Here is a 26767-nt window from a genome sequence, read left to right as displayed (position 1 = left end):
AAGAGAGGTCCCCTTTTGCTGTTTATATGCAGATAAGCTTCCTTGACATACTGTAGCAGTAGGAAGGGATTTTCCCTTGAGTGATTAAATATACAGTGTAAGACCAACTGTGTTATAGTAATAAACCTTTTTTATAGACAATCAAAGCCTCTTTCACAGTTTGAATTAATTTAGTAGCTTTCAGAAGTATCTATGTCCAGATCTAATATAAACTATGGAATTGGATGAAAAATATACATGTTTAAAATATGTATTTTCCCACTATGCCTAGGGCTAATTTTCAATATATTGTACAAACACTAATTGCTTTCTTTACACAGTTATTGTTTGAATCTTTCTTATGAGCTCTAGCTCATTGAAAAACACATTGGTTGATGTTAGTTAAAGAGAGCTTTTGAGTTTGTGGAAACGATGTTCCTAAACGACTTTGGAATTGAAGATACAGAGAAAATGAATCAAAAGAATCAAGTGGCCTAGAAAACTTTTTTTTTTTTTTTTTTTTTGCATGACAGTCTCATGTAGGAACATTGCTCAAGGTTCTCAGTGGTCTATCTCATAAATGAGTTTCAGTCTATACATTAAACAAATCCTACACAAATCGCTCTCTTATACAAATTTATTCCCCAAACATGGTTGAGCTGTGCCATCGCAACTGCTCAACACAGGTGTAATATGCCCTTAAAAGGCTTAACCACGTCCCTTATCAATGTATTGACAGAAAAGAGGTCATTTTTTGAGAAGTGTTAGCATAAGTAGGCACACAGAAGAAAACTGCTAGCATGCAGGGCAGAGCATTCTCTGAGACATCCTAGAAGAAAGAGAGGGGGAAGGGAAAGCAGTCAAATTGCTTCCAGAAACACAGTAAGAGAAAAACATTATCGTTACAAATTGGATTCAGAAAGACAATAACGTATCTGTTTAGACTACTGCCCAGGAGAAAATGTTATAAAGCCACCATAATTATTAAATAATATCCTATGTGTAGACAAGAACTATGCTGAGAACCAGTCATTTAACTCATTCAAATCAACTGAAAAGATTACTGAGTAAGAGACAAGTCTCAAGAAACTAAAAAGAAAGACAGACGAGTGACTGCTAATGACCAAGAACGTGCCTGAGAGCACTATTTCCTGTCAAATGCAAATAATTCTAGCCAGAATACTGCACTCTGTCCAGCACAGCTTCTGATACATCTTCCAGAATGGATATCTGTCCAAGGTAAAGCAGACTCTGGCACAGAGTGTAGACTTTTCCAGCGTACAGCTCACGATTAGTACCAACGAAATCATTTGAGAGGTTTCTCCAGCCCTAAGGACCAGGTCACAGTGGAACCTCCTTTTCCGCTCCTGAGATTTATCCAGGAGGATCCTCATGTCTTTCTCTCACAAGCTTCCCTGAATCTGAAAGGGGGAATGGACCAAAGGATCTGTTCATTACACCATATTCAAAGCTACGTTGCAAAGATATATTAGAACTGCTAAAAGCAGTGTACTGCAACACTCTGCAAAAATTATTACATTCTTCCCACCCCATTTACCCAGATACTTTTCCATTTTTATACACTCAATTATTCATTCTAGTGAAACTTGTCTTTAATAATCACCTATGTTCTTCTAAGTGTCCTACATGGAAGGGTGAACAGAAGTGAGGGCACTTGGCTAAGGCTTGCAGGAATCAGGTTAAGCACTTTGCACCCTCAGAGCTCTGCAAACTGTGCAAAACGTATCATTTCTGTGCTCAGTCCCCTATCTGTAAAACGTGGATAACAGGTGTTTCCTCAATAAAGAACAACCATACTTTAAACAGTTCCCTTAAAGGTATTAAAAAGCTTGTTTAAACACTGATGGAAGTTTTATATATGCCCTGTAATGCATATAATGCATTAGGAATAATAATTTTTTGTCCAGTCGTAACACACAATTATTTAAAGGGGAATGTACAAGTATTTATTTTTATTGTGGACATTCAGTCTTTCTTCTCTTATTTTCAGGGCATTTAAAATCCATTTCTTTTAAAAAGATTTTATGAATTACTTTCTTTGCCCACACCAAATACATGTATCCACAATGACCAAAAGCAGCATTTTCAGAAACCAACCTCGGGGATCTGACAGGAGGTGCTTGGGAACGCCCACACGCTGCATGCTGAGAAAGCTAGCTTGCACTATGCTCCAATGTTGTATGTGACATAAGAGGAAATCTCATTTCAAGTGTGTGTGATGCTGATTTTTCCCATTTGGAAAAAATACCCCAAATTTAAATTCTACATAGATTTCTAGAGACTTGACTGGAATGGTTGTAGTTGACATCACAGACTCACTAATCTTTGACAACAGTCAAGATAGAGATTTAAGAGAGTCATATCTGTTACTCTTAGTTGTGATTTTCTCACATTATGGATGATTCTGTTTATCTCCCAATTCCTATTACTGGGAAAGTTAGCATATTTACACTGATACTCTCGAATCCAGTATGAAAGTTAATTAAATTACAACTCAGCTAAAGGTTTTCCTTATTTTCCTGAAAGAGGAGACATTGACGAAGATCTTTTGCCAGAAAAAAACTTTCTAAAATTGTCAACAGATTTTAGAATCACTGCCACATTTTTGCTAGAACAGCTATCCTGGCACCATTTCTCAATCTGTGGCTTAAAAACAATTTTTCAATTTATTCTTCCATCTGGTTTAGACGTAGGATAATGACTAAAGACTTGTGAAAAGTCAGGAGGAAAAAAGCTTGTAATTTTTTTAGTTTAAGGAGCAAGCACAAAGGAGGAAGGAAAGAAATATGCTAATTTTTAGTATCTAATTTTGTCCTGATGTCCAATATAAGGACAGAGTATACGTGTACAGGAAAATAAACGGGCCACAGAATTTTCTTAGGAAAGGAAAGGCCTACATGCCTTAAAGTAACAGTATGATTAAATCTACATAAAATGTTTATCACAGCATATCTTTTATTATGTGTACTTTTATCACTTGCCATTATTTGTAACATTGTAACGTGTTTGCATCCTGAGGCTTCAGCCAAGATAGAAATCCCCCTCCTCCCTCACTATAGGCACTGTTCAAATGCAACACAAGACATTTCCTTAAAGTGCTCAGAGTATAAACAGATGAGACAGATGATAAGTGGAAAGGAAAGTCGACCCAGAAAATTGTAACAATGGCTCAAAATCATACAGCGGATCATCAGTAGGGCTTATATCTCTTACATATGGTACAATGAATGTAGGGCATCTTACTATGATTCAACTTGTCTAGACTTCATAGACTCAAACGTATCTGCAACTGCCACCAGCATTCCACTGGGAAAAAATATATATATTTTTAAAATTCCTTTTCTAGCACAACTATTTAATCACTGGTATCTGTATTAGCGTGTCTGCAACAAAACTACATTTTGCTCTGAAAAAATATATAGCCCTAATAATGCTATTTTTTCCAGCAGTAATAGAGAGGTTATTAGTAGGCTTGAAAGAGCAAAGCTAATACATACTATGGTAAATATGCTTCTCATTTTACATATGTTTTTAAAAGAAAGAGAAAGAGAGAGTTTAATTATCACAGGAAAAGAAGAAAAAAAAATGAAATTTGAGCGCTTCAGAGCCAATCTGTTCTGCTCCTGCAACGAATATACTACTATATCCCAATGTCGTGTTGAAGGCCCATCTCCTCTCCAGATGTCCATCTTTCCTTGCACTTAATTCTTGTCAGACCAATGGCCAGACCAGAAGTAAGGGAAAGGAAAACTGAAAACAACTGTTTTGCCTCCCTCCCATGAAGAACATCCTGGGGGGTATGAGGAGGTAAAGAGGGCCCCATAGTCTGTATGAAAACCATGTAACAAGCCAGCTGCAGTAAAATCGTTTACAAACGTTGGCAGCAGTCCATTTATATAAACACTTTCTGATGATCAGATGAGGGATATGCTACCAGACCCAGGAAAAGCAAATAAGGTCGTTTCTCTTCTCCTCTGTCTTACCATTATACCATATAACGTCCAACTGCGGTACAGAATACTCCTGCCAGGGCATGGATTCAGCTTAGTTGCACTGCTAGCTCGTTTTCACCATCTTCTTAAATTTTAAATCAGCTTTCAAAACTTTTAAAGACTTTTCCTCCTAACTGCTCAAAGAAGCAAAGAATAATAGAAAAGGTCAAAGGATTAAGAACAAATGATGACGATTTCTTTTAAAAACTAATTGTTTTGTCTGATTCCAGGCATTCAAACATTATACTGTTTGTCTTCTTTCATTTGCCTATTTCGAGAATTTAAATCTACATATCCTTCATCAATGGCTCTTTTACATCTTTAGGTATTATGCTGGGTAAGAGAATTACATAGCATTTTTTGAAGGACAAATTAAAATATCTACCAACTTGATCAAAGGAAGGATTTTAGGAGCATGCAAATTGTAATCAGATTGAAAGCACTCCTTGTGAGTCTGTAACTCCATATCGCTGAGAGAAGATAAGGTTCTGTGGCGGTTTCAGCTAGAGCAAATAATCACTGGGTTTTACTGCTCACCAGGATGAGCAACGCAAGTCCTCTCAAGGTAGATCTAGAAGATTCAATTTTATTGCTCAGGGCTGCAAATCTACAACAGCAACACCTAGTCATGTGTATACAGCTAGAGGTGCATTAACCTAAAATTGCTCCAGCTGGCAATGTGAAAATTTCTATAGTTTCAGCAGTGCTGGATCAGACCTATAATAGCTATACTTAGAATATAACAGTGTCAATAAAAGGAAAATTAGACAAGATACTAAAAGCTGCTATGAGAAGTCATATATTTAATAATTTATTAATATAAGTTTGTATAATTAATTAAGGCCTATCTCCTTAACAGAAAGCTAGCAATGATTAAAAAAAGGTTACTTTTGGTTTTTAATAAGAAAATACCAGAAATACAAGAAAGTGTCATGGTTTTCAAAATAGTGATGCTGAAGGAAAATGCTAGAAGAGAAACCAACTTCATATGAAAATCTGTCAGTGAAAGTTTTTGAGATGGGATGAAGAATTGAGCATTGGGAGAAAAATTTGAAGACTGAAGCTCTTGGCTGACAGATTTTGCTTTGAGGTAGTCAGGATGCCAAAGTGCAAATTTATTGCTTAATATATTGAGTTGAAAGTTTGTATTATATCGTTATTATGCATGTGCTATTTTAAGAAGCCCTGAAGCCACAAAGTGAGGCAGGCACCCTGTGAAGGTGTCTAATCCAGCTGGGCCTCTGATCAGCAACACTGCTGAAAATGTGGGGCTTTTTTGTAACCACGTGTTTTTAATATAACTTCAGGTTGGGTGTTTCTGCACTGTTTCTACCTTTGCAAAGACTAAAGAACTTCTCTAGCCAACAGGATCAAAAGTACTCTGCAATTCCAAAGTCCAGCTAAGGGTCGGTATCTGCTCTTTTTACTGATACGTTTGTCAGGCCACACGTTAACATGCACCAGAGTAACATTTGATTAGAATATGACAAAGCAATGCTCTCTCTTACTATGTCAACATGATGCCTGTGTCTGCCAAATGCCTACCTGCATTAGGTCCCAGCACCATGAAAACTCTTCCTTTCTGACACTCAGCATCCAGGACACGTAGTCTCAGTCCTCAGTGTCCTCTTCTCTTCCTCTCCCCTTGCAGGGAGCCTGACTGGCCTCCTTTCCTCTCCTCAGCCCACAGGCAGGAGGAAGAGCGTAGACAGAAACTACTTTCAGTGCACCCTCTGGACAGTGCAGACTTCCCAGCAGGGCTTCCCCGTATCCCTGATGCAAAGGAGCTGCTTGGACCACAGGGTGCGATCCCTGTGAACCTGAGGGGTGTAATGGGAGCAGCCCATCCACTGCGATCTGGAGGGTGGCCAGGTAGACTAGGTCCTAGCAGCATGTGTCAAGAATGAGTTCCTGTGTCCTCTCCTTGCTCAACATGTGGGGCTACTCAGGCTGATAAACAGCTGGCCTTAAATCAGTCCCATACGCTGTGCTGACCAGAGGGTCTAATGGAGGCCTCCATGAAAGGAGGAAACCATCCCTCAAAGGGAGGCTGAACCTTAAGCCTATGTTTTAGGACCGACTCCCCCACTTCTCTACAAGGCTGGCCCTTTCTGGTGACAATATTCTGTAGGTGTATAAAAGAAATCATGGACTGTAGGATTCCCATCTACTTTTGTCAGTTCTCCTAGGACAGTATTGAAGAACAGATATTTATCAATTTTGATACCAGCCCTAGATGCACTCTTGCAGAAATGAAATTTTGAGGCTTTTTTTTTTCTTTAATCAGGGCCAAGTATTTTTGTGGCTATCTAATTAGACATACCTTTCATACAGTTTGTTTATAGTAAAAAGCCCATTTTTTTAAATTTGTACTGGATGGTAAGCATTCTAACATCCTAATATAATAAAATCCATGAGGCATACAAGTAAAAAATTCACAGACACCTACTACTACAAAAAAAGCTTTCCTCCTCTTCTTTGTAACAGGAAGCGTATGTGCAGCCCTCTTCAAATTACCCGTCAAACAGATGGCTTTTACAGTGCACCTGGAAGGATACCAGATTTGGGGTTGTTCTGGACCAACAGCAGGAGCATACATAGAGGCTTTCAAAAAAATGACCCGCCAGCCATCTTTGTCATCTTTACATCCCAGTTTGGAGACCCCACAGCTGCGTTCAGCAGGAAGTATGGCAGAGACAGAGAGAGACAGAGGCAGAGGGAGAGAAAGTGTTGCAGATCCCTGGCCATTTGGAAATCCTAAGTTATAGCCAACACCTTATAGAATCATTTACTCTTCTTTTTGCAGAGAGTTTTAAAAAGGGACAAGCAAACAAAAGTACCAAGATCAACCTAAAACAGTATGGCAGTTGACAGCCCACTCAGATTTTCTCGATTTAGCAGATATTTTCTGGTACCTCTCACTGCACAGTAAAATCCACCCTTGCATGATGGTATTCAGGACACTATCGGATTCTGTGCTTCTAATATCCTGTGATGCATATTGTGTTACCAAGATTTTGAGTAATCTGTGCTTAGAGAAACTGATCTGCCAATTACTGCTTCCTGCAGATGGCTCTCATTCCAATTTATTTTTATTCATATAAAAGTAATTACTGATACCTTTTTGGGCATCGTCATATTAATAAATGTGTGAAGCAGGAGATGAGTTTTATTAAGGATCCAGTTTTATTATTTCAAAAATATTACTTGTTACTCTAACTCTGCTTGGAAAGCCTTGACGGCTCCCTGGAGCTAACTGATTAATAATCATTGCCAACTGCATTTTAAATTTTAATTTTGGCTTTGGCTGACTAGCCTAAATGATTCCCTAGGGCTACAAAACTACTCTCCACTGTATTTTGAATATTTGGGCTTTGGATGAATAGTTTAAATGTGTTTGAGGAAGTGAGCAGGCGTGTTAATTCTTCTAGATTTAAATTTTACGACAAAGAGAAAACATGAAACCGTCCTGCATTTCTGCCATCTCAGGAGTATAGTCTGAATGGAAGAAGATGGGTGAGCAGAGAATGCCTTTTCCTAAATCCAGAAGATGAGTTAAGTATGAAATGCCTGGGCTTTGAGCCAGGCACTAGGCAAGAGGTTTGGAGAGCTGGTGGAGAACACACTTCAGAGAATGGGATGAAGAGCTATGTTTCATACTCCTTGAATAAACGTTCATTGCAAATGATATTTTATTCATATGAAATAAATAATCTCTGCAATCTGCTATTAGTTAAAGAATGCCAACAGGTAGTTTGTTGTAGTAATGCTATCTTACATGTGAAATGGGTCATTTTAATTATTCTTTGCAACTTGAATAAAGGATAGTGCACGAGTTTCCCTCAAAACAAATGGAAAAGATCCAAGTGATTGTGTGAAGTGTTGAGCACTCACAACTTCAGTGGGAAATGAAGGTGCCTAGTTACTGTCAGGATTAGGTCCTGAAGTAGACTGGCCTGTTACTAAAGACTTCTGCTTCTGAATCTCTCTAATATATTTTACAAGGTTATTACAAGCCATTTCAGGTGAAAAAAATACTAGAGCTGCTTAATCATTTAATTAGATGTAACCCTTTTTGTATAATAATATGGACAGATGAAAGCTGGATCTCAACTTGAACTATCTAATGACTACATTTAATAAACTGTTAAGAAAATTCATTTATACTAAATTTTATTTTGCTGGAAATGAGAGTCATTAAGAAAGGATGCATTAAATTTTCTTAATTAGGTTTGCAAGAAGTTATTTTACAGGAAAGAGAATCAGTTGAAGAAACCTGATCTATTTTTACCTCAACGTTTAGGGGCTTAACACTTGTAATCTAGTTTTCCCCATCTGAGGAAGCACTTTACAGCACAATGGTTAATTACCGCTAATACAATTTATAGCTCTGACAACTTACTTGAGTAGATTTAAGAGGAGCCTTAAAATCCTACTGAAAAATTTATAAATAAAAGTAAACTAAGGTCTGAAAAAAACCTCATTTATCCAGGGTGAATGGAAAACCTCCTCAGGCACATGAGAGCAAGAGATCCTAAGAACCACCAATCCCATTTGACATATATATGTGTGTTTGACACATATATAAGTGAGAAGTTTATACAAGAGAAAAATCATATATATGTGACTGAGAATAAAAGTGCTGTCTTTAACCTGCTCTGGAATTTTTGTTCCTAGTTTTATCAAGCAGCAGCAGATTGGAATAAAGCTACTGTGGTCATTTGCAGTAATACTACTAAGGACCACTGCTAATGTGAACAACAATAAATCTTTAAGATCAGGTTAATTTTACAATGTTGCTGCTATGAAAAGTAGTGGGAAACAGTGGATGTAAGATCCAGACCACTGGAGACAGAAAGCTCTCTCTCAAAGTAGCCTAAGGGTGTGGAATATTAACCCCCATATTGCTTGCTGACCCCCAAATTACTGTAGAAGTTCATGGCCTCTAAGAATGTCTCGAGACAGCACCACAGAAAAAATCTACGCAAGCTCCTCTTTCAGAATTAGGAATTGAGAAAAATTCTGCAGGTCTGTTGAGACCAGACTTTGGTACAGGGCCAAAGAAAACAGACCATGTTCAGATGAGAAGAAAGCTATGTCTAGTTTCCTCCATGTCACTTGGTTGAAGGGACCTTTGGATAGTGCAAGGGCATTGGTGAGTCACAAACTCAACCACTGTTTAATTTATCCATCTGAAAAATGGCGCAATACAACAATGTCTCAAAGGCCGTCATAGCAACAGTGAATACATTAGTGTCAAAATATTTTATTTTGTGAAAATACAGTAATGATATGCTATCCTTAAAGGCACTATAAAAAAACAAATTACCATTACTATGATCTGGAGAAGATAGAGAAGATACTTTTTAAAAAACAAAATAAAAATACATTTAAGGATGGGTATGGTTAGCTGATAATTTTTTTTTCAGCTGATCCTGTAAATGATAGATGTCATTTCAAAAGAATTTGAGAATTCATGTTAATGATGCTATTAAATATAGCATTTCCCCCTGAAACTGTTTGAACCAAAGTCCCAAGTAAATATTTTGACAGCTTTGCTTCACACTGAAAAAGAGGAGAAGAAAAGAGACAGAAGGTTTCAAAGTAAATCACTCTTCAGCTTTTACTGAAATATGCTTTGAGATGTGTACTTGTAATCTTCTACAAAATTAATTCAAAGATTTAGAGAGATGAATGATTTGATTTGGAGCTGTAAAGCAGGATTAGAGTTTCTTATTCCATATCTCCCTTTTTGTAAAATTTAGTGATCAATTATGGTTATGGAAATTACAAGAAGAAATCTCTTTCCTCTGGCATAAACTAAATAGTATGATGAGCAGATTTAGCAAGATGCAACAGCCACTGATTCTGACTGACAACAACTTAGCACGGACATCAGCTTCCTTTGCTTTCTCCTCTTAAGCCATGCACTAGTGCTAAGTAAATTGATCAGAGAGCTACTCCAAAACTACTCCATATAAGAAATAGAAAGGTTTTAGAATCTAGAATAATACTTATGGCTAAACCCTAAAAGGTTTCTTTCAGGAAAAGTCTTGTGAGTCTGGTTGCTTTTCCCAGGCTTAGTTGAATTAGTTGAATCATAAGCATTTACTTTTTGACTGGAAAATCATGCAATGTTTGAGGTTTCCTACTTCTGAATGAGTTGAAAACAGTGGCAGAAATATCTGCAATGTCTAAGAACATCTGCTTATAACTAAGCTCAAAGTCTTAAAACCCAACATTTCAGAATCTTCAAAACAATCATGTTTTGTTTCTAGAAATTGGAGTTGCTTACACAGCAAGATAGAAACGGCAGAATACATCCAAAAACATTTGTAAGCAACTAGTTCTTCAAAATGCTAGCGCTTGATATATCAGTATGGAGAGGACTTGTTAGAAATGACTGAAATTATAAAAAATGTAATTCTGTCTATCTGGAAGGACTTCCAGGATAGCATTCTGGATATCCAGAATATATTCATATGGTTCAAGTTTTTCCCAGGAATTTCTGATAAAAATAACTACAATTGGCACCAAGCTACTTAAAATTGTTTTTTCATACTTTTGATCACTGCTTTTAGAATTAAGCAGTAATTACTAATACCACTATTTGTCGCAGTTAGCTTTAAATACACAACAAATTTATCTTCAGTTGCAGCTAAAGAAGCCTCAGCATCTGCTCTGGCATTGGAAGCAGTATCAGCTCTGTGCAATGCCCAAGCTTGTTTGTCTGGAGACAAAACTTATTAACTCAGGTCCATCTCAGTGTTAACCTGGTTATTCTGTTTCTAGACTGGAGTTCGTACGTCTGCACAGCCCTGTGCCATGCAGGCACCTCAGACTGTTCAGACCTAGTTCAGGCATCTCTTTAACAGTCTTCATAACATATTGGACTCGTGTGGCAGAGCTGCAGACCAAAACTGTTGTCCTCCTTTTTTGGTGAGCCCTTCTACAGGTACAGCCTAGGCTACTTAGTCTGGATAGCTATAATATTTATAGGTCGAGAAGAAGACACGATATATATAAGCAACAGTAATCTGCACAAACTCAATAAATTAAAAGTTAGATGTTAATGTGCTTCTTGCAAAGCAGCAAAAGTGTTGTAACAGAATGACAGAAAAGAGCTATCCCATCAAGAAGTTACTAATGCTTTAAAAGTTAACTCCTGCATAATATTCCTGTGTATGTCATTCTGGGGTTAGAAAAACACTGGCATGGATTCAAAACAGTTTCTCCTATCAGTTGCCACCAAGATACAAAAAAGTGTATCCAGAAGTCAATGAGTGTATCGTAGGGACTGAAAATCATCACGTTGGACTGCAGTCACACATCTTGATTAAACAGGCAAAAGCTCTGTGTTGCTATTACTGGAGTGTAACATGACATTCACAGAATCCTAAATGCACAGTTTGAATAATCAGATGATAATGAGAACACTAACATTTGGAAATGTATATTATAAATCCAGCTCTGAAATGGTAGTGTGTGACTTCGCTACAGCCAGGCTGAAGTGAGGTGAAAAGTATTGTCCCTATGACATTCAGCGAAAACTTGATTATGGTTACAGCTGGCATATTCATGCCAACACTGAAATTTCCACAAAACTGAGTAATAGTTTACCAAAAAAAAAAAAAAAGGGCAAAGGGTTTTTAGCAGACAGCAAATTAAACATGAAATCACAACATGATATGGCTCAAAGATCCATCCAATTGCTTTGTAGAGTTTCTGGGTACTACTGGGGCTGTTAGGGAACTATAAACAAACTGATGTGGCTCCATCACCTGCCAAGGGTTACTGAAGTTATGCAAGGACCATGGGATGATGATAACCTAACTCACTCTGTTATTGTCAGGGTAAGACTTTTTCTCTGCCACAGAGACAGAGACTTCCTTTAAAATGCAGAAGACCTGTTCAATTATTAATACCAGTCTGCCAACATTCGGTTTTACAGACACACTGATTGAGGTCAAGGAGAGAAATTCCACTTAAAGGCAAGTTAGGCCCTGGTAGAAATTAAAAATGAAGGCAACAGAGAAAGTTGGAGGAGAGTGCTAAAACAAAATCACAAATCTCTATAGTGTTAGAAAGGGCACAAGAAATCAGATAGTAGAAAGTGCCTGCCAAGTTCATAAAAAACAGCCGCAGAACAATGCCAAATACAAATTTTCCCATATCTGATTCTCTGGATTCATAAGGTTTGTTATATAACTAATGAATGTGACAAAATGACCAAAAGCATGTATGAATAAATTAATTACATCCATAGTTAATGCTTGCCTCTGAACCTTTAAAAAATAGCCCTTCAATTACTAAAGCAAAACTATCCTCCATCACTATTTCCCTAATCTTTAAGGAAAAGCTGCTCTTTCAAGACACCTTAAAGCCACAGTTCTTAAAGGGAATTCAGCAACAATTTCCTTTCTAATTACAATAGCTTTTCTTAAGTTCACATAGTACTTTTGCTATTGGCTAATTGAGATTCATAATTTGATTAGTTCTCCACTAGTCTATGAAATTCAAGAGAAGTGATGAGCTTTTGCAAATGCTGTATCTCCCTATCATAAAGGAAACTCATTCATTGGTCTTGGCTTTTGTTATGTAGGGAGAGTTTGTAATGAGACTTTCCTGCTTTTTGTGCTACAGTCTGCATCAGCTCATGAAAGTCCTTCTTACAAGCGTTACATATGCTAGGAATTGCATTCTGGGGACAATGGCAAAGTCACAATTAAGTGAGAAAAAAATCTGGATACAGAGATACTTTTAACAATTTGCTAAAGCTTTGTGGAAACTCTGATGAAGACCTGTAAAGTTTAGAGCAGCTTAACACCTAGGGAATTTATAGAATGAAACACTGGCATTGATGCTACTAACCATTCAGATGATTTAAACTCTACTAATTACATGAGCGTATGGTTCTTCCTATTTATTCTGACAGTTTAGGAGACGAGATTCTGGAATCTCAATACTTTTCAAATAGTTTTCTTCTCAAGACTAGTAACAGAAAATCTGTCTGGAATATTCAATAATATTTGACTCTGAATGAATATACTGAGACCATAGGTTCTAGCTGAGCTAAAACAACAGCAACAAATGGTTAGAAAGATATTTAAACTTACTTTAAAACATACCCTATATTAATGTCAAATTTTAATTACACAGAATATTAAAACATAGTAGAAATATATTTGCCATTCTTTGAAAGGCCACAGCATTCTAATTTGTACCAAAACCCCATATGAATTATACTGTAAAGAAACAGAATTTGAATCTGCTTAAACGTGATATAATCTCAGCATAACATGAAAAAAAAATCAGAGCAAAACATTTTTCTTCAGATCTGCTTCCAAACGTGAAGTGATCTTACTTACAAATAAGTGGTTTTATGTACGCCCAGAGGGAGGGCCTCAAAAACACATCATTTGTGCCTCCCTCCCAGAATCCACTGACATCTTCCCTATATAAAACTGCTGTCTTTTCAGGAGGGTGGAGGAAGGAGAAAGGACGCTACATGATAACTGCTGTCAAACCCAAGTAGTCAGTCTCTGGAGGGAGGAAAAAAAATATCTATGTATGTTTAGATTTCTAGTGAATCTGTTACTCTTAGTATCTAAAAGCTTAAGCCACTGATGGTGAAACATCAACACCAGTGCCAAGTCTGAAACTAACAGAGATTAAGGCTGGTGCCAGTGAAACTGTGTACACTACTCTCCTAAATAAGTTTGGAATCAGACCTCAGAAATCATCACTGATTCAGACTAAAAGAAACACTTAAACCGTGAGAAGAGAAACAGCTTAAAAATGTTATGGACCAACGAGGCACACACTAAACCTGACACAAGCCCACTCGATTTAGTTTAAATTTAGGAACTGTTTTTCAAAATTAATGAGTTTGGGTTTATTTGCCCAGGAGCTCTCCCAATACAGTTACCAGGTCCCAGATGTGGTATCCTGCATACTTTTGTGATTTCCTGAAGGGCCATTTTCTCCTCTCGGCTGTTTGGTCACAGTTCTCAGATACTGCTTTCCCTTTAGCGTCCAGCATAGGCCTCCACTCCGGTTTACTGGTTGCTTCCAAAATCAGGAACTTCCTAGATGCTATCACTGAGTTAACACTAAGATACTTATTAATGCCCTTCCCTAGCTGGCCTCCGCTCCAGCAGGAACCTTGGCATAAATATCAACTTTATATACTTTATACATATTAGATATAAAAGTTTAGAGCAATGTCCCTGATGTTTGTATGTTCTCTGAAAGGAAGCATTACTTCTCAGATTTAAAATTCCCCATGCTAGGCACTGGGTGTAATACTGTTTGGCCAAGGGCTGGGATCTTTTTTCATTCTGCAAACACAGCAAATAAACAGGGACCCCAGGTTCGATATTGTTTTCAGCAGTATTATGACTTAGTTGCAGCATTCAACAAAAAAGACATTCTGTTAACAGAGCTGCACTATTTCCCCACTCAATAGGAAATTTTGGGAAACATTCTGGTAATACATATTACTAGTATAATATAGATCATTACAGAGCAAAGAGAACATGCTCCAGAAGTTTATTTTTGAAATTTTAACAAGTGATCAATATCCATTATTATGGATATTATTGATATATATTCCAAGGCTTAGGTAATTCACAGTAATATCCAGAGAGGAATATTATCTATTTCTTCTACTTCAGATGATATCAGTCTTGGCCTTCCACATACTCTTGGTAACATTTGTTCAGATCCTTATTACTTTGATGGGTGATAGAGAAAACCATATGTGCGGATCCATATAGCAATGAACTTTCTAAGCCAAACACAAGAATAGAAACATTTCTAGGAGTGAGTAACTTGCCAAGACAAACGCGTTCTGCCAGCATTTTAGCACCATAGAAGGTTAGTTAGGTTATAATTAAGTCTAATTAGCATTCCCATGAATTGCAACATCTTTTCACTTGAAGGCACTCAATGCTCAGAAAAGTGTGAATTTGTATTCTATATTTTGAAAGAAGCAAGGAAATGAGAGAATTTCTCATCTCAGCTTTAAACCTGAATTGTCACTTATCATCATAAAAGAGGCATATCATCATCAAAAGGAAAAGATTTATGTAATTTGTTTAACCACTTCCTCACCCTTGCTTTTCCCTATTCCTCTGCAGAAATTTTATACATTTTTTCCCTTCTGTTCAGTACCAGTTTTTCTTCCTCATCCCACATTTTTTTCCTCCTTCTCATAGTTTTATAACCCTTCTGCTCCCCTTTTTGCTTCAGCTCCCTATTTTTAATCCTCTGTATCTTCAGATCTTTCTCTCTGCTTTCTCCAAAAAGCTAGAGCACATGGTGTTGGTAGACTTTCCTTTTTCTACTTTCATAGGCATGCTGTGATTTCTAAGTTAGACAGAACTGTGCTGGGAAACTGCCAGAGCTTATCTCATTGTGGAGAAAGATGAGAGAAAAACTGGTGAAGCAAAGACCTTTCTTCCTTTCCCTTACTCTTCTCACAGGCCAATGCAAGGTGAGGGAGAAAGAAACATGAGCCATGAGATGAAGAGTGCCAAAACTTCTGTGTGTGCAAACTTCCGTGTGTCCCTCCTGGCCTCATTCTGATGAGAAAGGTCTGGGTTATCAATGTCATCCAGCTCACAGGGCAAACCCTTCAGCACCTCTAAAGTCTAGCTTGGGCCGGCAGTTTGCTAGTCGATATCAGCTTCTTTTACATATGGACTTTGATATACGGCCACTGCAAGCATACCAAAAAAAATCTCAATTGTTAGGATGGTCCTCCAATAAAATGATAACTTGAACTCAGGAGGCTGGTAAAGCATTAGGGGCTATTTGCTTGTTTGTTTTCAGATTTTGTCTTTCACTAGTAACAAATCTGGAGAACTGGAAGAAATGGTGGGTTTACAGCACACTGTGCCTAGCATACAGAAATTTATGAAGGCCCCTAGCAGCCCCTGGCCCAGGGAGCACGCAGGAGTATTTCTGTCATGGACAGCCGCATGACTTGTGCTGCTCTTCCACGCTAAGCATTAGCCTGAACCCAACTCTAATTGCGGCATTGTTTGTATCAAAGGCATCAGGAAGTAAAGTATCCAATTAGCAGTCCGGCCCTCCCCTGCATTCCGCGTGCCTCGCTCCCGCTCATAAATGCTCCCTTCATTAATTCATCGCAGCTAAAAGGATGAGGCACGTCTTTGTGAAAGTCATCTAGTGCCTCAGCAAAGAAAGAACTGCTGCCTGTGGGCTGCCTGCTACTTCCATTTTACTTTTTTAATAGAACACACAAAGCTATTCCAGAAGCAGGGCCTTCTAAGTGCAACATCCCCCCCAAAACAACAGCCATCATCAACTAGCTTTTCTTTATTTTCTCCAAGTAGAATTTTGCTACTTCCTCCTGCCATTCAGCTTAAAAGAGAAATTTACTTCTCTGATGAGGAATTTCTCTTTATTTCATGCCACATATCAGAAAAGATGATTCCACCTCTTAAAATATGTATTACCTACAAAATAATAATTTTCCTGTGCGCCTCAAAAACCTAGATTTGTAACAAAAATCTTCCACTGAATGCTTTCTAACGTTTCTTGAAACTTATCAAAAGACATTTCATTAAAACAAATTTAAGGTTTTTCTCTCCAAAGCTAAAGCCTCATACAGTTGTGCTCTAATGCTGTGAATAGTCTCTTAATAAATAAAAATGACAGTTTTAATTATCATACAGTACTTCAAGTTCCACCTGTCCTACAGGAGATTCACATGCAGTCAGGGAGTTAAGATTCCACTTCACTTAGCAACCCTTATTTAATGTAAGGCTTTTTATTGTAGGTGGGGCAAAACATAAATCCACAGCACTATTTTGTTTACTTCCAATTATTTTAAGCTCTTGCATCTCTAAGATTACCTTATCCTCCCATGTATTATTCATGCCTGTAACACTACAAAAACATGTAGACTGAAATCCTTGATCTACTGAAGTTGCTGGGATTTTTACAATGGACTTTAAGAGCCGGGATTTTAGTTTACTTTCCCCAACTACCATATTACCTCTCTGATGGCTTTAAAACCAAATGTTGTTCCTTTTTCCAATCTTGCTAGGTTGAAAAACTTTAGAAGTATAAAAGGATTATGCTATTTTTCAGTAATTTACAATAGTGCAAGATGGTCACATGACATTTGTGGCTAGAACACCATCTACAGTTATGTTTGCTTAGCAGTTCACATCTTATGACTACCCCTAAGTTAAGTTTATGAAATTCAAATCAGCTGTTGATGAAATAATCCCTGATAACCTAATGCCATACATACAGCCATTGGACTCCATGTATGACATGACTGAGTTATGTGGCAGGTGTACTGTTTCAAGATATTTTGGAAAGGGTAAAGTGAAACTCTGGAGTCAAATCAGTTCAAATACAGTAGGTTTCATATTCTCTCACCTAACAAGGCAAAAATCCATTAAAATAACAGTGGATTTTAACCAAAAACCCACAGCTTACTCCTTTGCTTTCCAAACCTGAAAACCATTGTCTCTATATCCACCACTTACTAACACACATACCAGAGTACAGTTTGCACAGATGGTAGTTCACCACTGTCAATCCATTTGCAGTTCAAAACAGTGAACTACTCCAGCTGTTTTCCAGATCAAAAATATTATTGCCATTTTGCTATCACTGCATGCTGAAGGTTATGTAACAAAAATGCACATGTCCCTCTGCCTGGAATGCAATTAATTTCCTCCTTCCCCACTGAAAGTTGCAAGTAACAATTCAGACAGTCTGAATACTTTAGTTTTAAGCATGGCCAGAGATGCAGCACTGGAGTTATTCCAAGTGGTAACCTACTATTTGTACCATGACAGTGTTCTGGAGTTCTTAGGGACAGGGAATATTTTGCAGTTTGGAAAAAAATAAACACTATCTTCCTGTTTATACATGACCTCTTATTGTTTGTTCTATACTATGAATGTCTTATTTTAATCCTTTTTATTTTGACCATAGACTTTGCCTTATGATGGAATTTTAAGTATTCTAAGAAAGTAGGATAACTAGATTAGGTAATTACTTCCAATCCAAAATCAGTCACTGTACTTGCTATACACTTTGGCATGCAAAGACAAGGCATTGTTGTTAACTTTAAAATAGTTGCATAATTCCATCTTAATTTACAAATATCCAAATATCAGAGATTTGCATTAGATTAAATTAAGACACCATAATTCTTAACCATTTAATGAAATTTGCTTATATAAAGAGAACAAATGAAACTCCTTTGCTTAAAACAGTGTACTAAATAAACAAAACTAATTTCCCCAGTGCAATCCTTTCTGTAATATGCCTTTGATCTTTGTAATTGCAGCTAACCCAGTGATATTTATGTTTCAACTATAACATCTTCAGGACAAGAACTTTTTATAAAATGTTTGTACCATACTTAACATCCTTCAGTTGTAACTGTGATATAAATAAAATGGGGTGAACAACTGCATGGAAGGGTGTCAACTGAGATGAAACATTAACTTAGTACTTAATTGCAGGAATTTGCTTTAATGTCTTATTACTTGGTTCAGCTTGCTCTAGATTTCTGACACAGTTTACAGCTTACTTCTATAGGGACCATCTGTAGTGGTTTTAGTATTCTTACCTAGTTAAATAGGCCAGAGCCAGCTCAGATCCTGACAGCTTTTTGGGTTCCTCTTTTTTAGTAGAGATCCCAGCTTCTCTCATCAGCTTTTTTTCTTTTTTCTTTCTCTCTTTTTTTAATTTTCTTTCCAGTTTTCGTCTTTCCTCTGCGGTAAGATCTTTCTCTTCATTTGTTGCCTGAAATAATATTTATAGAAAAAGTTTATATTCCTGTAGGAATGCAAACTAATATGCAGAAATGCAATTGATGAAAACATTAAATATTTCAAACTAGAAGCTTCAAGTTGTACACTATACTTCCATCAATTTTCTGCTCTGCCCAATTCACAGAATTGTAAATACTGCAATTGCAGAAATCTGCAGAAACACTGTTTTGCCCTCTATAGATGATTATACTGTTTTCAGCAATACAGTAATCTGAACACCTTCTAGCTTACATTAAACACCATACCTAAAATTTGTTGTGCTGTTTGTTCTCTCATATGGGAGGGAGAAATGTGAGCAGCAGAGGCTGTTTAGTAGTGGAGGAAGGGTATGGATTTTTTATTTTAACATATACATGCTGAAGTGTGAGAAGTGGAGTTTTCGTTTGATCCATAGTTTCTGGGGCAGTTTGTTCTGTAATCTCACACTGCCCTGGACTGAGAAAAACTGTCTTCCACATAGGTGCTTCATCTTTATTGTAGAAATTTCCATTATGCCAGAGGAGATGATGTGACAACTACCATCTTAATCCAAGAGCTCTAGATCATCTTTTACCAACCTTGGGTATATTGCGTGTACATACACATCTCACAAAGACTGATGTTTCTTTAGTTTAGAGACTGAACAGTTAGTGATCCATATTGAAAACATGAATGCATAGGCACATCCAAAATGAAAATATTTATTTAAAATACAGATGAAGAGCATTAAATAGTTCTGCTGAGAACCCAGTGTGAGATCACTCAGTATACAAATACAAACCTGTTCCATAACAAGATGAGACTTACTTCAGTGATTTCCAGAGCATCATGAGTTGTTGATCCATGACTTTTCCAGGCAATGGTCCCACTGAATTGTCAAGTATCAATGGCTAGGTATCAACTGGAAGCATACGAAGCTCCAGCTAGCGTAACGCTAGATGGCTGTTTACTCATCTCCCTGCCAGATTTCTACGTTCTAATACAATTTATTTTCCTGTACGAACACTCTGTAGTCTAAAACAAGCTATGACTGTGCTTCCTCTCCCCTCCCCATTCACACTGTAGAGGACAAATACCAGTTTTATCATGTCTTCTTGAGAAATTTACCCTTTACAGAACCCTAACTACTTTGATGATTATCTGACATGAACCTTCATAAAACTGTAGGCAAAATAGCATCTGGGTATCCAAATCCCTATGTACCTCAAGAGAGCAGTAGGAATTTGGACACTGTAAAACTGCCTCTTATGTGCAGCCTCTCAATAACAACTGAGCAATGAAAAGTATGACATTCTGAAAACAAGACTCTTGGACTGTTTTGGCCTTACTTTTGGATTTTTTCAAGTCCAAGATTGAATGGTCCAAGCTAATTCTTAGCTTATCTGAGAGTTACAGACTTCACACAGTCCTGAATAAAACTTGCCACCTTTGTTATGGTTTAAGGAACTGTTGCTTCTTAGCCGCTTCCATGGTTCAGGCACTGCAGTATTAAGGAGGCTAAAGGTATGCACACTGAAGACCATTTACATGTCATCTCCTCTTCCAAGTTAACAACAGAAACCCAGTAACAAAAATACTATAAGTACTAGCTTCTATGATGACAGCTGGGGTTTTTTGCTCCTATTTGCTGTGCTACAGTACATCCCTACTATCATTTGTAGCCAACTTAAAATTGCAAATATTGAGACATTTCTAAGTTATGGGCTTAGATTGGAACAGGTTGTCTGGCTTCCATTTTGTATCTTGCCATATTTAGCATGTTCTCTCAAGACACAGTTTAAATTTCCTGCTCCTGACTTTTAACAAGAGGAGAAGGGGCTATGTTTGATACTGTGGAGACATAATGGCATACGGAAATGTGAAATATGATCCAGATGCTGACCAAACAGTAACAATTTGCCAGTGACCCCATCCACTAACCCACTTCCTCAGAAACAGTTGTACTGGATTTGTTAACACAACTAGAGCAAGAAACAGTTTCCTATGAGGACAAGCTAAATTTAGAAGAAGGTGAGGTCGCTGGGTATTAAAAAACAGCAACCAACAGCAGCAAAAATGGCACTGATATAGGAAGGCTGAGGAAATGTCTACCTTATCTGTACACAAATAGACTGTAAAGCAGAACGGAGGCTCAGAAGATTCCTGTATGACAAGGACAGAAAAAGGGGTGATTGCACGCAAGTGTGTGTTGAGATATCTAGATCTGTAATTCTTCTGCTCAAAATCAGCAAAGTATGCTTTTCTGATATTTCTTTCAAACCCATATGTTCCTCAAACACTTCAACTATAAGCCCAGGAAGGTGGAGTATACGGAGACAAGTAAGGAAGCTTGGAGGATTCTGTGTTAGCTTCAATACCTATGGCACTTGTGTTAGTGTCTCGCATCCCCATCTTGGGGAAGGTAAAGGAGTCTAAACTCTAGGAACATTTTCAAGAACAAGAATTACAGTCATGGAGTGGACTCTGCTCAGATCCAGCTGCTATGGAAGAAAGTGTCATTAAATGATAGGTTAGAACACCTACTTACTGTCCAGTGGGGAAGGGGGCCCTGCCAGGAACTTAACAGGCCCTTAACGTCCCTATTGCTTTGAGAAGCTATTTGACGGTATCAACCTGTTCAAATGAGCCACCCTAAAGTCAAACGAGTATCTAAATCTCAGAGGAACTAAAGCATCATACTTGCAAGGTGGGGTGAAATTATCTCCACCAGAGCATGAGAATCCCCCGGGAGGACAAACTGAAAGCAAAAGCAATGCTCTTCTTACTCCCTCTGATGCCTCTTCACCAGTTATGGGAACCCATAACTGAAACCTGAATTACACAAAAAGATCAATCACTTTATGAAAATGTTGGTTAAAATCACTTTTTATAAAGCGCCAAATCCTTGGTATTACATTGGTTAGTGTTTGTCCAGTGCTCTAAAACGAAAACCCAGACATGGTGCTAAATATCATTATTATTGCTGACATGCAAACAAAGAACAGTTAAACAAGACAATACCTGACTATAATCTTATTTGCCAAAAACACCTGCTGAGGACTAAACATTTGTTCAGCATCAATTCATGTATCATCTAAGTTTACTCCTGACTCATCTTTTCAACCTTCTGTTTTCAAAGACCAAAAAAGGGCAAGAAAACAGACATTAGAATAAATGAGAGTAGGACAACATAGAAGATTTGCTTTTTTGTTTGAAATACTTATTTGTTTTTACAGAAAAGCCAGCCTTCATGCGCAAACACAGACACAAAAAAGCAGCATATACTGCATTTGTATAGAAGACATTTTGTAACTCATGCTGAGAAGAAATAATATTTAGGGTGAAGGTAGGTACGTAATTGTTTTACAGGAAACAACATTTTCTTTTGAAAAGCCACGCTAGTACTTATTAAAATAACAATCCTGCCATGCAAAACCCAGGAAAACACTGAGGGTGGTCATTTATAAAGTGTTTGTAAAAGATTACCACAGCAGCTGTCCAACAGACAACACACTACACTTAATCTTCTTTTAAAAATAATGTAATGAATTTGTTTACTTTTTCTGCGAGCCATGAAGCTTTCAAATAAAGCGACTGTGGCACATCATTAGAGCCGTCCTGATAAAGAGGCCTCTGCTGCTTCAGCCTTACAGTAACCGCGTATCTCCGTACCTTCCCTTCCCCCCCACATTCCTCACATTATCAAAAAGCTTTTTATCCCTCTCTCCGACTGCTCCATTAAAAAGAAAACAAGTTGCTGCCTCCCCATAAGTAGGTCCCAACATAAATACCAAGCCCTAACAACATTTGTTGCCAGCATAACAATTTATGCGCTGTGGCCCTCTGAAACAAGAGCATTGTTCTCCCTTCGGGGCTGGAGCTCTTCCAGGGTTAAGGGAGTCGGGATTTATAGCTTAAGGTACCCTTCGGATAGTGCATACCATCATTCAGGCCAACAAAAATATGATTCATGAGACTTCTGTTTGGAACTCCCCACACATTTGCTGTGAAAATGCCTGGAATTTTATAACTCCAATGACTTTTTCTAGTTACAACCATACGTTTATCCATACCTGTCAGCTTTATTAGTCTAGTGGTATGTACCAGTCTGTCCTTAACTGCTTTTTAATTTGAAGGCCTCAAGGTTTATGTCCCTCACAAAGTATGTGCATTTTGGGGTATACTCCCCACTGAGGCTGATAGTAGTTTTATCAATAACTTTAAAAAAAAGAAGAAAAAAACTCCCAGCTCTGCCCTCCCCTCCACCCCCCAATCTGGGACTCAAAAGAAAACAAACCCAAATCTTTCAATGTAATTTAATGCCTAGCTGTATTTATTTTAACTTGGTCTCCATTATGATACTCTCCTGATGCATCTCTCCTTTCTTAAATCAACAGCATTATTTTTTTAATCTTACTCTTCCTGCACCATTAATATGACTGTTTTTCTGACAGATGTGCCCAAAATTTGTGAGCCATTCAGATTAAGCGTTTTAGTATTATCTCATCTGTATTTAAATTTAAAAACAATAAGGACTTCATTCTTTCGTGATCATAAATATTCCACGTTGTCCCCTTCTATATTTATAAAGTGACATCGCAATTTGTAGTGCTACAATTTACTCTTAACTACAACATTGTAAAGTCCATATTGAGCGTGCGATACACTTGTTTATTGATGTGATAAATTTAAAACACATGCATACAGAAAAACACAACATTTGCTTATTTGCAAAGCCTGCTGAGCGCTACCATGCCACCTTGGGTTGCGAGCTCATTAGATCTCAATCTAAACGAGGTCAGGCCAGGTCAGCACACTTGAATGAATGACATTCAGAGGAGAGAGCTAGGGTTTTTCTTTCCATGATTAAGGAGGTGGGAATCTTCCACTTGGAAACTTTCCAGAAGGCCTGAAAAGGTGCTAAGAGGGATACTGCCACTGGATGCCATATTTTGAGTAAGAGATAGATCCCCAAATCTTTAACACATATGCTGATTAAAAATCCACATCATTTTCGCAAGGGTAAGGAGATGCGAGCTCAGACATCCTATCCTCGAGCAAACTCCCAAAGTTCATGCTATACTATGTCAATCTGCATGCAAAGGACTGTGACGGCCCATAGAGTGCCCTTCATCAGTGCCAGTCTTTAAATTTGTGTAAACATAGTAACAGCGTAAGTAGTGTGAGACATCTGACTCAAAACAGCTGATAGCTTCAGCTGTGGCAGTTTTACATACCAACTGAAGTCTTCCATTATTATTTGTAATCTGGAAATACTTCCCAAATTTAAAACATTTTATAAGTGGTGGTTAGGAATGAGTTTGCCCATCACAAAAAGGCAGCCATCTCAAAGAGGAGCGAGTAAAGCATTTAACAGCGTAAAGCAGACCTGCTAAACAATTCAGAACAAAAAAGAAACAACTGTAACTGCAAGGCAGCCTGGAAAAGGCAGAAAGTTTTACCCCAGACAGGATTTCCTGAAGACATCAGACCCTTTCTTATGCAGCAGGAGTGGCAAAAACAAACAAATACAGTTTTTCGGAGGCTGAATCTGCACATAAGCTCAAACTGCCAGGGTACTATGAACTATGATAGCTATGGAACTAGTACAAACATGGTATTAAAGGCAAACTAATTTTGTTGCATTTCAGCAGACTAGCAAGTAAATGTTTGAATTTGTTTCCAGTTTTATAGTTAACCAAAGGCTCCTGGCTGCCTCATACCTGAGTGGAACTTCATATATTTTCTAAAGGCTTCTGCTCCTTCCTCTTGCTTATCACTGTTTTAAAGAATCCTACACTTGCATCACCAGTTGTTTTTTGCCAGCACACAAAAAGGTTGAATGGAGTCAGAAACGCTGAAAACAGCCACAAAGAACTTAATGTTCGTTTATTATAAATTTGCCGTCGGGGTTCAGCTATGTAGGTCTGAACTTCTATTCAGTGGTTCAGCCCTGCTTCCCGACCTATAGCAGCAAGCGCAAACAGACAAAACCACAACACACCCGTTTGCTCTGCTGGGGCCGAAAGCATCGTTTGTACTGCTGCAACCAACAGTGCGTCGGGGCTCCGCAAGCAACGTGACAAACTCTGCGTGACCCTAACTGTAACCTACCCTGATAAATAGAACTAAATGTAAAGAATCTGCTGGAATAGAGAAGTGATGGAACAGGACACTCCACAAAGGCAACAGGAAAAGAACTGGAAAACATGGGGAAAAAGGGAGGAAACCGAATTTACCATTGGCGCCAGTGAATTGAGCCCCTCCAACAGTCAGTGGACTTTTATCATTTTCTACCAGCACAATAACAGAAGTCTGCAGAACGGCAAAGCAAGCCGCAAGCATGATTAAGAGTGACAAATATATAAAGAAGGCTTCAAATTTTTGAACTCCAAAGAGAAAGATGAGGAAATGGATGACCACATTTTTCATAGTAGGAGCATTGTATTGCCTTGTTTCTTCATTAAGCTCATGTTATTCCATTATTTTTAATATAGGGCAATATCAAAAAGGGGCTTTGTTCACTGTCCAAGAACTGACTAGAAGCTACCGACCAGCCACACAATGAATTTTGCTTACAAGTAGCCTTTTGCCCCATTATTTTAGCATACAAAATGTTCAGTTTCTTTCTTGCACAATACGTATGAAGGCAGATAAATAACTGGCCATCTGCCAGCTTAAAAAAAAAAAAAAAAAAGCAAAATCTATAAATACAGTTCAAAAACTGCAAGGAAGAAAGGCTGGCAAATCCTTAGATGCAAGGTTCCTAAAAGAAAGATTGACAAATGATTTACTGTTTGAGGTTTGAGAACTATGAACAAGAAAGAACTATGTTATGACCACAGCTATAGTATTAACATGAAATAATTCACAACCATACTGAATTTAAATAACTATTTTCTATTAGTTACCACCTTATGAACAGAAGAAGTACGACCAGAGAGGGCATATGAAATTTCATTACCATGAAGAAAGCAAACTTTGAATCAAAAGTAACATTTGTAGCAATGTGCTTCCTTATATCATGTCTGTAGAACTATACAGAGGAAAATTAAATTTTTCATAAAAACTAACCTGTTTTTATAATCTCAACCCCTGGCAACAGAAACATTGGGAATAAATTACATTATGTTGATTTGGAAAGGTTTCTGAAGATACGACCAGGCAGAAAAACCTCAAACAAGTCCTGCAGGAAGCCAGATTTAAATAAGAACAAGCTTTTGTATCTTTCTGATCCAGGAAAGGATTCTTTGAGGAACTGTATAAATGTAAAAAGAAAAAAACCCCACACCCTTACGCACATAGCTAAAGTATCTCCTAAGTACAAGTGATCAGGCAGCATCCTAAATTTGCAACTGTATTTTAGAATGAACACAGCTTTATTAGCTTGAAACTTGGCTTAATTTGAAACTACGTGATCTTTACACATTTATTACAGTTGCGTCCAGTTCTGAAGAGTACAGAAAGTGTTGTCAGGATGAACTGCTGAATAAGAAGAAATTGCACAATTCAATAAATCAAACCGAAGCGTTTACAGGCGCACAGAACAACGTGATTTACAGAAACTAGCTTGTCGAATTCCACTTTGCAGACTATTTGTTCCTATAAAATACATATTTTAACAGATTAAGTCCTAAAGCACAAATTAATACCATATTTCATTTCTTTCTTTTTTTTGCCTACCTGTATCATAGTCTTGAATACTACAGGAATATTTAAGACAACATCAGCAACGCAGTCTTGGGGAATGTAGTTTTGCTTCATTTGCAACTACAACACTGCCAGGAATTTTTACGTATTTGTAGAAGTATTTCACTTACTCTCTTACCCGTAATTAAAGCATGTTAACCAATCAGGGGAAGACAGGAATCACAAACAGAGAAAAAGAGCACCCCTGAGAAGTCATTTGTATCCACATCTCTGCGACTTACACGCAGCCCCCCCCCAACCCCTCCCCAAAAACACACGCGAGACTTTTAATGAACT

At 37.7% G+C, this 26767-nt stretch overlaps 1 protein-coding gene across 1 annotated transcript in view; it reads right to left on the bottom strand.

Moving 5' to 3' along the window:
- CUNH7orf50 (chromosome unknown C7orf50 homolog) overlaps positions 1-26767 on the bottom strand; it is a 135712-nt gene that overhangs the window by 8518 nt on the left and 100427 nt on the right. Inside the window, exon 3 of the mRNA XM_026083176.1 lies at positions 18619-18794. Coding sequence (XP_025938961.1) covers positions 18619-18794 — 176 coding nt within the window. The remainder of the gene's footprint in view (positions 1-18618; positions 18795-26767) is intronic.

Source organism: Apteryx rowi, unplaced genomic scaffold (assembly GCF_003343035.1).
Source record: "Apteryx rowi isolate R43461 unplaced genomic scaffold, aptRow1 scaffold_6, whole genome shotgun sequence".
NCBI lineage: Eukaryota > Metazoa > Chordata > Aves > Apterygiformes > Apterygidae > Apteryx > Apteryx rowi.
The sequence above is the reverse complement of the archived record's forward strand: the minus strand, read 5'-3'. Positions and strand labels throughout refer to the sequence as shown.